Raw genomic sequence first — 15,108 nt, 5'->3', positions numbered from 1 at the left:
CAATTAACTTTAGATTTTTCTTTATCTGACAAGGATAATTACATTTTCACCAAGATATTCGTTTGTAACTAGTAACTACTTCAAATTTTAAAATGATGACATTAAAGACTGGTTTCTTATTTCTCACACTCATATCTTTCATTCACTCGAAACCAAACAGTAAGTAAATTGATTTTTTATTAAATACGTTAGATACTTATAACTTAGTTGGAGTCAATTATAATCTTTGATATTTAATTCGTTTTAATTTATTTTATCTATGATTTTTTACTATCACTTGATAATGGCATGTAGATGTCTACAGCCGGAATTATACTTTAAAAATACTGATTTTTTAATTGTGTATTCTTGTCAAAAAAAAAATAGAATCAAATATAGTATCTTTAATTAGGAAACTTGTAAAGGAAAGTCAGGATAATCAAAATTAAAATTACTATATAGATATATTCATTGTATAATAAAATAAATTTAAAAAAATTAAGAAGTTTTGTCTTTTTATAAATTTGATAATCTATGTTTGCTCCCCATAATTAAGGCCTATTATTTCAAGTGAATATTTTGATTTCCTGCTAATTCCCCAAAATATTATATTCTTTACTTAAATCTTAAATTCTACCATTTATCTTATAACATTTTGTTATTTGTATTCATATTAATTACAAATTGTAATTTTGAACTGTAGGTATTAAAGTCTCAAAAGTTGATCAAGAATTTTTCCCCCGTTAATTTTTTAGTACCTCACTGAGTGTTTTGCTCACTACCGTTCAGTTCAGTTCAGTATTTGAACCATCCATTTAAAATGCAATTAAATTCAAAAATAAGCCCCTTAGAAACTATATATATCACTTCAAAAGATTACATAGAGCGGCATTTTTAACAATCTACTATACATTTTACCTAAATTATATCATAACAGATTTTAAAACTAAGCGTACAACATTATTTATTGTATTATTGTTAGGGGTTGAATCGGTTGAGATTCTTTGCCTGATAAACATTTTTGGCTTGTTACCTTTGTTAGATGTATTATTGAATTAAAATCTGAGTAAAAATAATACTGTTAATACTAAATTTAAAATACAATTTGTTTTAAATTTTAAATTATTGTATATTGTATTAACTACTTAAATATAACAAAAAAATTGCCATTTCATTGACTTGATAATTTAAAATTCATTGAGGATAAAATAAGTTTAATCTCATACTAATTTGTTACATATTATTACATTTTTCTAAACGATATTTATCCAGGTATAGTGTATCCAGTCAATGCAGAAGATAAAAAAAATTGTTGTTCTTCGTCTGAAAGAGCATACTCATTACCTCCAATCTATTGCTATGCAGGAAATGAAAAAAGTGTACTTAACGTTTTTCAAACAATTACCGTATGTTATATTAAATTATTCATTGAAAAATTATTAATAGATATTAATTATATTATCTACTGTACAGGTGGATTTAATAATTGAAAAAACAGATGATTTCATAATATATCAAGGAGTAGATCAGTATGCAGTTGAAGAACAAATGCTATCTGATGAGGCTATATTATCTTTGAACAAAATAATATCCTATGTTTGGAAACGAAAGGATTTCAAATTGGATCCATTTCAGCCATCTTGTTTTAGTATCAGAACAAATGCCGATTTTAAAATAATAACTCACTCAACTGGTAAAGCATTATAATATGTACCTATATGTATTTATTAGTATTATAATATGTTAGCAAACATTAATATTAAATATGTACTAATTTTTTTACAGCATTAGATATTAAGAGACTGGCAATGTTTATAGTTGGTATTTTTCTATTTGGGTATTCAGCTAGATTAAGCCATAATTCATTGTTTTATTACTTGTGTGGTATTACAGTAGGCGTAACTGCTTCATTTGTAATTATAATATTACTCATCAGTCGATTAATCCCTAAAGTATGTATATTTTATAGTCATTTTAATATATATAATAATATAATGTTACTTTTTTTTTTTTTAGAAAAGAATGATGGTGGGATACTTAGGAGCAAGTTGTATGTTAAGTCTCTATGCTATTCAAATGTTGATAGAGAATCTCAATATGATATTAATGTTGTATTATAAGTATATATTGGGATATATTGTTTTTTCTATGTTGGTCAGTTTTGTGGTTTGCTATAGATATGGACCAGTAACAAATCCAAGATCCATCGACCTTATAAGATGGACATTACAAGTAATTATTATATTTATTTTTAAAGATAAGATGCATTAATACAACAAATCAAATTTGTAATTATAATATTATACAAAACTATTAAGATAAGATATATATAATGAATGTAATAAGTCATATATTGATGCATTTTTATTATCTAAAAACACTTAACATCGGGAAAAATGTTTCAATCCTCTTTGATGATAGTTTTTATTTGAAAATTTAGTTAGTTCTTAAATTCCCTGTTCTTTACTTTTCTTAATAATAGGGAAAAATTAAAAAAGCATTCCAAAAAAAAAACAGAAATGTTTACCAAACCCTTATTTTTAACAATAAAAATTTTGTTTAATGTAAATAAAGATTTTTTGTTATTTTAATTTAATTCAATAAAAACTACTGATATAAAGTTAAAATAGATTATTTAAAATAAATAAATAAAAAATGTAAGTGTCATCAATGAGTGCCTTCTCGAATCAAGTTATTCTTTTTTAGTTTATTTTATGGCTTATGTTTTTATTGTGCCTGCAGGTACAGATTGTGTATTAATTAATAAAGAAAAAAACATTAATATAATTGAAATTAAATAATAATATTATTGGTTTTTTTCATTAAACTATTTAAGTTATTTTATATTTTATAATAATTCATTAGATGCTGAACTTAGAAATTTGACACATTCCACATTTATAATTTTCCATATAAATTGATATTATCAAAATATTTAAAGTACATTTTTATAGTGGGCTACTTATAGACATTTAACATTTTTTTTTTTTTAGTTTAACAACCAGTTTTTTTACTGACAACATCATCTTGTTAAATATTTTTCTACAAATTAAAAATCATCAACATTTATCTGTATTATAATGATTTTATTTCATTCAGGTAATTGGTTTGGCTTTAGTTATATCATGTAGTTTTCATTTAGAAGCAATGGTTTTTGTGGATATTTTAAGTATTATACTGTATTACACAAAGTGTTCACTGCCTATTGGGTAAGTTAACAATAATAATAATAGTTAATATTAAAAATTTGGTAATCTAATACTTTTTATGTTACAGATTATTACCTAAAAAAAAACCAAAACTTCGATTATTATCTGAAGACGAGTATATACAACAATCATTGATCGAAACACCTAAAGCACTTGAAGAACTGCGAAAATACTGTCAAAGTCCAAATTGTGATTCATGGAAGGTTGTGAGCAGGTTACGTGATCCTAAAAAGTAATTACAACTCAGTAAATCGAGATAAAATGTTATTTCATTTTTAAAAATATTCTAGATTTGCAGAATTCATGGAAACATCAGCTCATGTTAGTGCAAATGCAGTTGATGAGCACGAAAAAGAATTGGAAGATTATGAAACAGAGTACAATGATTCAGTTTCAGACGATGATACTTCTTCTGACGATATAAAAAAATTAGAGTATACGAGTGATAGTGAATAAAATATGATAACTTACTTAATGTATATAATTTTAATATTAATATATTTTTTTTTATATATATATAAAAATGTAAATAACTGTGTTGTTATTCTTGTGTTATTAATTTTTTTTTTTTTATTGGCCTTAAAATTAAAATAGCAAGCAACTAAATAATTAATATTGTTTATTCTTATTTTTAAGCTACATGTTGTTATGCACATAATATACTTAATAAAATATTCTTGGCTTTAAAATGGATAATTCTAAAAAAAATTCTTCTGATGCTATATTGTTAAATCCAATTAGTGATGATATATTCAATGATTTGATTTATGAAACAGAAGAACAAAAAAAGAGTGTTTATAATACTGATCTCATCATTGTAGACAACTATGGATGCATAAAAGTAACTGTTTTTCTAAATACCTAGTTCAGAATTAAACTTTATGTCTTATAAAGGATGAAAATGGACAAAGTGTCCAAGTGATTAAATATACTTTAAAGAATGAACAAAAAGCTGTTATTGAAATCATTAATTATGGTGCTACTGTTATTTCCTGCTGGGTACCTAATGCACTAGGCGAACTAGAAGATGTTTTACTTGGTTTTGACTCAATTGAAGGTCAGTAATTTTATACAGTGAAACTTCCATTTTACAACATTTTTTGTTAAACGAAATATTTTTAAGAATTAGGACCTTCGTTGTTAATGAATACGTAATTCTATTTAACAAATTCCTCCATATAACAAATTTTTTTTGTTGCTTATTTGACTACGTTACATAGAAGTTTCACTGTATTATGTAATTATGTGAAACACAGTCATTATTATATAAGTGGGTTGAATAGATTATAGATTACAGAACACCCATTCCATTGGTGGCACATTAGGCAGAGTAACAGATTACATTAGTAATGGTCATCTTGAAAACGAAAAAGGCGAAATTTATGAACTTAATAAAAATCGTGATGGTCATCACTTTAATGGCGGTGAAAAAGGATTTGATAAAGTCATGTGGGATGGGTATGTGGCGAATGGTGAACTAGTATTAACATATTCAAGTAAAGATGGCGAAGAAGGATATCCAGGAACATTTCATGCTCGAATAACATATCGTTTGACTTGCAAAAATGAATTAGTTGTAGACTATGTTGGTATGACATCAAAATCAACTCCAGTTAATATGGCTTCAAATATGTTCTTCAATTTAGCTGGACAAGTAAGGACTAAACTTTACTTCTGGTTTAATATTATTTTATATGGGGGAATTATAACATATTATTATAGAACACTGGAGAGTCTGAACTCATGAATCATTCAATAATGATCAATGCTGAAGAATACATAGCAATAAAAGAACCAGAAAGAAGACCTGTTGGTTTGATTAAAAATGTACATCGCACATGTCTTGACTTGCGTGTACCAAGATTATTAAAAAAAGCTTTTCCCATAGTTCCTGGTTTTGGATACAATCATACATTCAAATTGTTCAAAGGAAAAGAACGTAAAGCATTTAATTTAGCAGCCAGGTAAACATTAATACAATTCCATTGCTCAAAATATTTGTTCGTTGTATTAAACATTATTTTATTCAGCTTAGTACATAAACAAAGTGGTCGCATGTTAGATATTTATACGGATATGCCTTGTGTCTATATTAATACAGCTCAGGATTTTCCATATTATGGTAAATCATTATTTAAAGAAGAGGTTATGAAGGTAACTGATATAGAAGTACCATTAGCAAAATTTGATAACTATGAAGATGAACATGAGAGTTTTATCTCTGATGAGTATAAATTTGAAAGTGACGTAGAAGAACACAATTTAGATTATGAGATGAAAGAGTCTTCGACACAGATTGATTATGTCCAGGAAATCAAGCCCATCAAGGGGAAATCGAATACTATCTATAGCAAACATTCTGGAATCTGTATACGTCCACAACTATTTCCAGATGCTGTTACACATGTAATTTTTTTAATTATTGTTATACATTTTATACATTAACAAAATTTATTTCAATATTTGAAACTGCTCTAGAAAAACTTCAACAGTATCATTCTCAAACCGTCAAATATGTATAATCAACAAGTCATTTATAAATTTGGAGTTATTGTTTCAACTGATTAAGATATTTTTCAAAAAATAATAGTTTACTGAATTGAAATAACATATAATCTATTAAAAATAAAATCAACAAATTGACAATGATTATAGATAAGTCATTAAAAACGGAGTGTTTATATAATATTAAAAATATATATTTATGAATAAATGTATGTTTGTATTGAGCATCTAGACTTGGAAAATATTGAACCAATTGACACATCATATTTTACACACATTCCTCGAGACTGGGAATATTATTTTTCAACTCTTATAAATAGCCATAGGAGAGCTCTATAGTTTTGGCTAATGAAAATAAAATTTTTTTTGTTTGTAGCTTATAAACTCAAAAAACAACGTGACAGACTTTGAGGAAAATTTCTAATTGTTCTTATCGAAAAAATTAAGAGTAGTTTAAACCGTGTCTATTAATATATCAAGTGCTATATTCCAATCTATCATAAGTGGATTGTCCATCTTGTTCAAATTTTTTTACAAAGCATGATTAAAGTATTATTAAAGAAAAGTTATTTTGACGAGTAAATGTAGGATTTGCTGGCTCAATTTTTCTAATATGAAGATTGATCATTGCTTCCAAACTTATAGTAAAATAAATTCACAGATCATTGCACACATTTACCATGTCCAGTTGATTATATTTAAGTAAATAGACATCATTGGGTAATAGTTAAATGTTTATTTTTTTATAAATATAGAATAACACAGTATATTATTAAAAACAAATCTAAAAGTCACTTATATTATACTACAGAGAATTGTATTAAAAATGTATACTATAAAATTGATACAATGTACCTTTCAGTTTAATTGATCTTTATATTATGTCAGTTGAAAAAAGAAAATTATAATTTTAATAAGATTATAAAGTGTAACATTTTTTTGGGAAGTAGTTTAATTGTGTTTTGAGCAATAAACTTTTTTTAAAAACCTAAAAGTAGACATTTCTTCATACAACCAAACTGATGTTGTTAATAAAAACAATGCCCCACCTATTATAATATGTGTAAGTTTGTTTTCTTCGTAATATTTTGCCTGAAAAATAATGAAAAATATCTTATTAGTACATACAAAATATACAATAATGAAAAATCATTTTAAGTTTGTTTATTAGAATACGCTAAGATTTGCATACTTATAGTTTTAACTTAAGATAACATCAAATGTATGAAATTTTATAATTGTATAAAAATTTTATATTTTTTTTTGATACCTGATCAATAAAATTATGCTCACCTCAGAATACATTGTAACAATAGTTGACATCATTAAACAACAAATGAATGATTTTTTTGGCATTAATCCATTAAGTGGATTATAATTAGTATTTTTATATTGAGATAGAATGTACCGACCACTAAAAAAGTTATACATAATTAATACTAAACACTAATAATGATGAAATTAATTTGTTTTTACCATTGGATGATTCTAAACGTGAAATTACAACAATTTGCAAAAATAAAACCAATTCCGCCAAAAAATGTAGAAAACAACAGAGAAATAAATAAAAATATCACAGATAATACAACCATTTCCACATTGTATCTAAAATTTAAAATAAAAATATACATACCTATAATATATGATTTAAATTTATAAAACAAATTGTAAACAAACTTGTTTAATTCAGCAACGTTCATGGTAGCTGCTGCATAACATTCAGTGATACCATTGACAGCTAAAAATAGAATGGCCAAACAATGCATTTGTAACAGCACTGGTCCAATTCCAGTAGCCAATGTTGATCCTCCATAAAGAAATAATGCTAATTTAGCGTATGCTTGTCCAAAAGATAGTGCAATTAGACCAATAGAGCTGTTGACACGTAACAGGCACTCCAGAACGCTAGCTGCTTCTTTTATGCGGTTAGAATCCTAAGACATTGTCACCGTAACATTTACTTACGATAATTCATGCACAACATTGAATACCTGTTTGATTTGTGTTTGGATTGGCACTTCTCTTTGAACAAGTTGACTAAAATAGAAGTATGCTGCTGTTTCAACAGGTTTGAACAAAAACCTAGCAGCTAATGATCCCAAATTGTTGACAACGTCGTATACACCTTGTTGATCAAATTTTAATGTGTTAAAGAATGTCATTACATAACGTTCACCATCAGTCAATAGTTGTTTCATAAATCCCTGTTTCAAGAAACTCCACAACAACATAAGTAGTGAAAAATCGATACATTCTGATAATTTCTAAAACCAATTTTTATTTTACTATCTAATGTTGATTTAGAAATGTAGTTAAACGTGTACACTTACTTTTCCACTAAAATTTGGAAAAAATTCCCACATGGTTTTGAATGGAAAATCTTTTTTATTTTTTTTAGTATAATACCAAAAATATACATAAAATGACATTGTATATGCTATGACTGATGCAAGTTGTGCAAATGAAAATGCTAGTACAGCATTCTGACCACTCCAATGCAACACCATTGTAGTGTAAACGATTGTACGAACAGCAATGTTTATTATTTCTAATACAACCTAAAATCTGTTCAGTTTTATTTATAAACAAAACAAGAAGAAAAAAGAGCCCGTTGTTTGCATTATAGCTCAAAGGGATCTTTTTTTATATCCAAAACCTATTGCATAGGTACTTTTATAATATAATAGGTATATAAAAAATATTTTTTTAATTACCTGTAGCTTGACAAATAAGAACGCTTGTGCTACAATATATAACTGTTCACAGCATAGTTCAATAATGCAACTTATAATAATTGACCATACACCAAATTCATAATAAGTGGTAACAGTAATATCAGGTTGGCTTAGCAATCGAAGCCAAATATAACCGCATATTCCACAAATAATGGCACATAGTGGAACACTAAAAATAATATAATATATATATGTATTATTCAAATTTTTAAAGAAAATTAGATAATCCATACGAGAACCAAATGAGATTGATGACTTTCAGCCAATTATGATGCAAGGTATCTGTTAAACACGCACGGCGAAATGCTTCTCTACTCAAAAACAAAATTGTTGACTCGAGTAGTAACAAACGGACATTGGTAATTCCTATTTCATTTTGAGAGACATGGCGCAACACAAAAGCGTTTATAACAAATGTCAAGCATCGAAATGCAATCTAAAATTATTAAAAAACAATCAATAACAGTAAAATGTAATTTTAAATATTAAAATAATGGATATAACATATGAACTAACTTGCAAGAGTATGTTGAGTGAAGCGTTTTCAACGCTACTTTTCAAGAAGTTTTTCTTCATTTTACCGTTTATCAGTTATCAAAATACTAATATTGTATTTTGATCACTACATTTATCTTTTGTGCATAAATTCGATAAAAATTTAAAAGTGTGAGTACAAATTACATACATAATACCATCTTAATTATTTATCATTTATACAATGAACACTGCAAACTGAGCAATAGAATTATTAATAGCACGATTTATAGTTCATCTCACTCGATGGACAGAATTTAGTATTAAGTATAGTAATTTGGAATTAATTTATTAGTACTTCAGTTTTAAATTTAATAGGTTTATAGTTTATATACTATGTGTTTACGGTGTATTTTATTGAATAACTGTTTTCATAATTCTTAAATTTAAGCTAGTCTTTGAAATCTTTTATATAATATGTTTTGCCTGTGAAAGTGTGAATTTTGAAGAATCCAGAACACAAAATTGAAGATAGTTTCGGCGTAGAAATACAGAATAAATGTCGTCGGTCGTCATTCAGAAGTCCGTTCGTTCCCCGTAGGTTTGGTTCTCATCAGTTATCACTTTTTGATAAGAAATTACACCAATGCGGATTGATATCAATCCATCTGGATCATAAAGTAATACAACATAATATTATGTTGGCACGTTCCGAACGTTAAGCAGTGATTGATGATTGATCTATATTTAATCAATCATGCATCTGGATTGATTAATATAGTATAATAATTAATTTAATATATAATAGCTCATCCACTCATCGTTGAGTTTTTAAATAAAACTCATCTAATTTTGAAGTGTTAATAATTTAGTGTTATTAATTTTAAATAATCAACTATATTAATATTCGTTATACATTAACGAAAAAATTAAAGTGATAAGTTCTAAACTGCTTTGTATAACATTACATAATATTATAGTGGAATAAATTTGATTATTATTTATTATATAGGTATTATCTCACGCCTCATCACATAGTTTTCACTTATATAATGCCATTTGTGATATTATTTCAAATTAAATTCTATAAGAAATTCTTATAATGTTTTCCCTCTGTACTTTCTTTCGGATCGTCCAGCCATACTCGCGGACCACGGTTAACTCATTATCATGTTTTACCAAAATAATGATAAGTCTGTGAATTAATTTCGTTTCTATACTATATTATTGTTGATTAAACGATATTTTTGTAAAAGATATTTTATTTTTACGAATAATTCATAAACCACTATGGGTATAACATATGAAATTCTACAACTTTGACAAAGACGTGTGAAAATTAAAATAATCTTATGGTTTTAATAAATAAAACGAGATTAATATTTCAACCATTTTTATACTTTCGTAATAATTTGTATATTATAAATATAAAAATCCAACAATCTCGTACACATTATACATGGGTATAAAGTGAATAGCCACTGCATACTCCTAAGATGACATTGTTACGTTTTATTAAATAATAAGACTAGATATGTTAAAAATAGCAGTTTTATAATTAATTTTAAAATGTACACACAGTTAGTCGGGTCGTGCACAGGCTTATCCTGATGCTCTCGAGCAGTTCGCCAAGTACCTACATATATAGAATTGTCCTCGAATTGAAGCTGTTGAGCTTATACCATAATCGCGGTAACACTGGTAACAGTTAGTGCTGTAGAAAAGAACATTCCTTCGGTACCGGTTATAATGACGTATTGCAGTTACCCATCAGAAAGGTAAGGCAAGAATTTTGACTGGCGATTTTATGTCCGTAAACTTATTACTGTATGTCCGTATTGTTTGGGAATTCTGGTCGTTTCATAGATTCTATTCGGTGCAAAGATGACTATGAAAGACTCCTTTAAGTTTTCGGGAATGATTCATATACTATGCACATTGCACATCGTTCACGTCTTCACGGATACTGTTCGTCGAAAACCCGTCGAATAATTGGATAATGTCCGAGGGCCGGATTCTCGGCCGGTACGATCAACTAAACTGAATCGTTGACCGTATTAATATTTTTATTTTAAAACAAAATTTAAGATTATTTTTGAGAAAAGTTTTAACACAAACATGTATATAGTTTACGGAAACAATGACTAAAAAGAAAAAATGAAAAAAAAGATTGTACTCACATATGTCATACTGTAGGAATGGCGTTTTATCGACTTATATCATTCATACATAATATTGTGATAAAATGCTTTCCTTCACACATAGCCACATATAGGGGCTCATATAATATGCGTGAATTCTGCTACATAATATAATTTTAGTTAATATTAAGTCACTGTTGGTTCGGTCTAAGCGGAATTTGCCTGCACTGTAGCTATTACACATTCGTCCGCAAAACCATTTTTACTGATTTTCATAATTATTTGTAATACAAACATCGCAATACCCGTCGTCTGGGAAATGTTCGAAATTCTCGTCGCCGATCACGGATGAAATATATTTTGAGTTAATTTGCATTTCAACAGTCCGATACTATTTTTTCCCCACTTAAAATCACATATTAATATTATACACAAAATGGCTCTTTACACAGTACTCTGATTTATATAAAATTCGAGTTAATTAATAACGGCTTTGGCATCATCCACGACGACGATATTTCCGTTCATTTATAGTACTTGCTTTATATGTTATTCAAAGAATTATTGTACTACGCACGGAGAACAACAGCGGTAGATCTGACACACACTCATCGTACACGTCGTCAGAAAATATTATTATTGTATAGAAATCTTACAAATCGGCACGGGTGAGCCAGAAGAAGAAATTAAAACATCAGATTTCGAGACCGTGGAGTTGGTGGACGCAGAAAATGTTCAACTGCCACTCGTTCAAGACGTCGTAGTAATAGCGATGGCGTGGACTGCCCGGTGGAGATGGGTGAGGCGGCGCGTGTTCTGGCAGGTGAGCCTGATCCGCACGTAGTGGTGACAAATGAAAACGTCCATCCGTTGCCCCGTAGAAGGCGTTTTGCATCTACGCGGAAGCGGATGAAACGCTCCGCTTTACGTTTGTGCTGCTGCGTGCGATGAGACGGCGTCCGCAGACACTACCGTTCCCATCACCGCACCACCGAAGACATCGGCAGGACGACGGTGACGAAATCAGGTAAGGCGGAGGGGGAGGATACGAGACAGAGCACGGACGGAGCGCGGCGGTATGTCGCCCGAGTACGTTTTCCGACCACTCGCGGACACACGGGTGTCGCGGGCGTCGCGAGTTCGGTCGCCGATGCGGTGGATCACTGCGACGGTTTGGCGGGCGCACGACAGTTTTCGGTTCGCGTGCGGACGTTGACGGCGACGAACGGCTAGCGGTACGGGCTCGGGCAACGATCCCGCCTCGTTGGTACCCCATGTATGCATCAGACTGCGGCGCACGCGACGACTCGTTAGGATTTGAATGTTTGCGGTGGAGTGTGATACATATTTAGTTTGTGTAAATCGACATTCTCTCGGTGAACGGCTTATTGCGATGAGCTAAAATGTATATTAAATAATTAATAATAAATTATTATCAGAATCAATAGGACACTGCAGTAATGTACTTATTTCACCCTGTATAACTTCAGAAATAACAACTATAAGAACGACATCAATAAATAATTTTCATAAGTATTTTTGATCTTCACACATTATTGAACAAATGAAAAAAGACGACAAACGCCACTGTGGCACACTTTTCCCATCTCATAACTATACTGCTGTTCCCATACCTATATGCCAATAACCCCTCTCCTCCACTCACCAATACATCATCATCATTCTGCTTCACCCTACGTCATCGTTATTCGTCCCCTATATTATCATAACCTCTCTCACCGCTGCGTATACAGCGCCACACTGAGCTCATCCATCCATGATGTTTAGTGTGCCAACACGTTATGTATTTCATTATATGTCGATGACTTGAAATAATTATTTCGTTTTATTAAAACCTCTAATGATATAACTGTAAGATCAATAAAATATTAAGTAATGGTCACATATTTTCGTTTCGTTCTATACGTTTCTAATATATTTTATTCATACGTAACAGTGATTGATACTTTGAATCAGTTATTATCGTTAAAAAAGTGAAAAATAGAAGTTACTAAAATTACTATTAATACTATTATTATTATTTAATTATTTTTTTTATTTTTTTTATTATTATTTTAATAATTCTTATATTTGAAGAAGAATCATACCACACCAAATTTACAGGGTCGAAAATCTATGATCGTTGCCATTTGGAAGTCGTATTTTATTAGATAATAAATACATCGCAGTTTCACACGAAAGGATAATAGACGATTTTAAAGCTGTTACATGAAAGTTGAACTTATACCACTTGAGATGCGTAACTTACCACAATGTCATTAATATACATTGAAGTTGAATACAATGCATTTATAGACCTTTGGTCTTATATGACTTAATACCAATTTAGTTTAATGCGATATGCAAGTGTATTATACACATATATTTCGGGGAAAGGTATTCTTGATTCTACTGACCACTTTGCAAATAACTGTTCATCCGTCCTATTCTACTGCGTCTACACTCTTTAATACCTACAGTATTTCCGGTGTATGCTTACAAGTAGTGTTCTGCTCGATGGTTCTAATTATTCAATGTGATCCTATTTTATGTCTCAATGTCTCTTGCATTACATTTTGAAAATATTTATAGATTTTATAAGTAGTCAATTTTTAATAATTGATATATATATACTCATAAATAAAAATAAAACAGTAATTCATTGTGTAAATATGAGTTTCAATTATATTCAAACAAAAAACTTGCCTAAAACGGCTAATAACATTAAAATTTTGATTGGTAACATAGTGCAATAATGTTATAAGAAAATAAACAGGAAAAAAATTTGCCATATGGGCTAAACAGTAAACAGGGTAAATCTTGAACAAAACAAGCTTGCCTACAAGGCTTAGAATTAATGTTGATTATAAAAAAAATGGTAAACAAATAAACTCAACGCACGCAGCAGCACAAACGTAAAACAGAGCGTTTAATCCGCTTCCACGTAGATGCGAAACGCTTTTTACTGGGAAGCGGATTGACGCTTACGTTTGGAACCACTGCGTGCGGATCAAAACCAACTGCCGGATCATCCATATCCTCACCCGACAATGGGCAGCCCACGTCATCAGTTGATTTGTCAATGTGCAAAATGTTGTCTATAATATCATCTATAGATGAAGTGATTGCGTCCAATCCACCGTCGTCGTCCTCCTCTACGCGTATAATCATTTGGTGAATAAAATTTACAGTGGGTGCCAAATCCTCAGGTATGTCGCCATCCTGGACGACGCCAAAACCGTTTAGAAGTAAATCATACGAGGTACAAAAAGACATTCTGCTAATATGTGACAATGTGCAGATGGAAAAACAGTATAACGATGGTGTAATAAAAAATGGTTATAATGTTATGCGTTCAAGACTGTCGAAATGCAACTGAACTTCGTCGCCGAGAATTTCGAACATTTCCCAGACGACGGTTATTGCGATGTTTTTATTACTGGCCAGCGAGTACCAACGGTTATCAATCTAATCGGCCAGTATAGGTATAATATTTAAAAATGATGATTTCGATTTGTACTGTACTTTTAGGTGATTTATTTTTTAATTTTAATATTTCACGTCTTTCGATTCAAATCTACATGGAAACAATTTAAATAACACTAATAATACTTCTATTAACTTAACAAACTTTAACTTTGTAAAGTCAGTGAATTTAATATATTACTTCTATCGTACCTCGGATATTCCCACTGATTATAGAATTGTAAGGGTTTTTCTACGACCGCGCTAACCGAGAAAATTACTGAACCGATTTGGCTAAAATTTTTTACTGTTATACCCGACACTCTGCTGAAAGTTTTAGTACCACTTTTGTTAATAAAAAAAAAGTATAAAGTTCATAAAAAATTAAAAACAATTGTACCTATATTATATACATATATTATGCGGCACGGTGGCCCGCGGTCTTACAGCTACCTGCAACCTGACCTTTTTATTCGTTAAATTGGGGGACGGGGTGGCCGAGCGGTCTAATTCGTCGGCTGCGGAGCAGCTGGACCCGGTTCGATCCTCGGCCACTGGGCGGCATTTTTCTCCGGGTAAGTCACGGTGTCCGGAGAACAA

At 29.9% G+C, this 15,108-nt stretch overlaps 3 protein-coding genes across 3 annotated transcripts; 2 read left to right on the top strand and 1 right to left on the bottom strand.

Moving 5' to 3' along the window:
• Positions 1–83: 83 nt before the first annotated feature.
• LOC132932333 (nuclear envelope integral membrane protein) lies at positions 84–3,791 on the top strand. The gene is made up of 8 exons (XM_060998646.1): positions 84–159; positions 1,252–1,385; positions 1,453–1,672; positions 1,765–1,931; positions 1,996–2,211; positions 3,079–3,188; positions 3,256–3,420; positions 3,479–3,791. The coding sequence occupies exons 1-8, from the start codon at positions 93–95 to the stop codon at positions 3,642–3,644; spliced, it is 1,245 nt and encodes a 414-aa protein (XP_060854629.1). The 5' UTR covers positions 84–92; the 3' UTR covers positions 3,645–3,791.
• Positions 3,792–3,871: 80 nt separating this feature from the next.
• On the top strand, positions 3,872–6,346 carry LOC132932335 (galactose mutarotase-like). Its single transcript, XM_060998647.1, has 6 exons — positions 3,872–4,029; positions 4,083–4,245; positions 4,472–4,842; positions 4,911–5,152; positions 5,219–5,594; positions 5,667–6,346. Exons 1-6 carry the CDS (start codon positions 3,877–3,879, stop codon positions 5,754–5,756), a joined length of 1,395 nt encoding a protein of 464 aa, XP_060854630.1. The 5' UTR covers positions 3,872–3,876; the 3' UTR covers positions 5,757–6,346.
• Positions 6,347–6,409: 63 nt separating this feature from the next.
• On the bottom strand, positions 6,410–9,532 carry LOC132932332 (protein RFT1 homolog). The gene is made up of 9 exons (XM_060998645.1): positions 8,945–9,532; positions 8,662–8,864; positions 8,408–8,597; positions 8,024–8,251; positions 7,685–7,957; positions 7,371–7,627; positions 7,170–7,298; positions 6,987–7,107; positions 6,410–6,785 (listed from the first exon to the last, which is right to left on the bottom strand). Exons 1-9 carry the CDS (start codon positions 9,002–9,004, stop codon positions 6,645–6,647), a joined length of 1,602 nt encoding a protein of 533 aa, XP_060854628.1. The 5' UTR covers positions 9,005–9,532; the 3' UTR covers positions 6,410–6,644.
• Between the last annotated feature and the right edge of the window lie 5,576 nt (positions 9,533–15,108).

Source organism: Rhopalosiphum padi, chromosome 1 (genome assembly GCF_020882245.1).
Source record: "Rhopalosiphum padi isolate XX-2018 chromosome 1, ASM2088224v1, whole genome shotgun sequence".
NCBI classification, from domain to species: Eukaryota; Metazoa; Arthropoda; class Insecta; order Hemiptera; family Aphididae; genus Rhopalosiphum; species Rhopalosiphum padi.
This window is presented reverse-complemented; position numbering and strand designations above follow the sequence as displayed.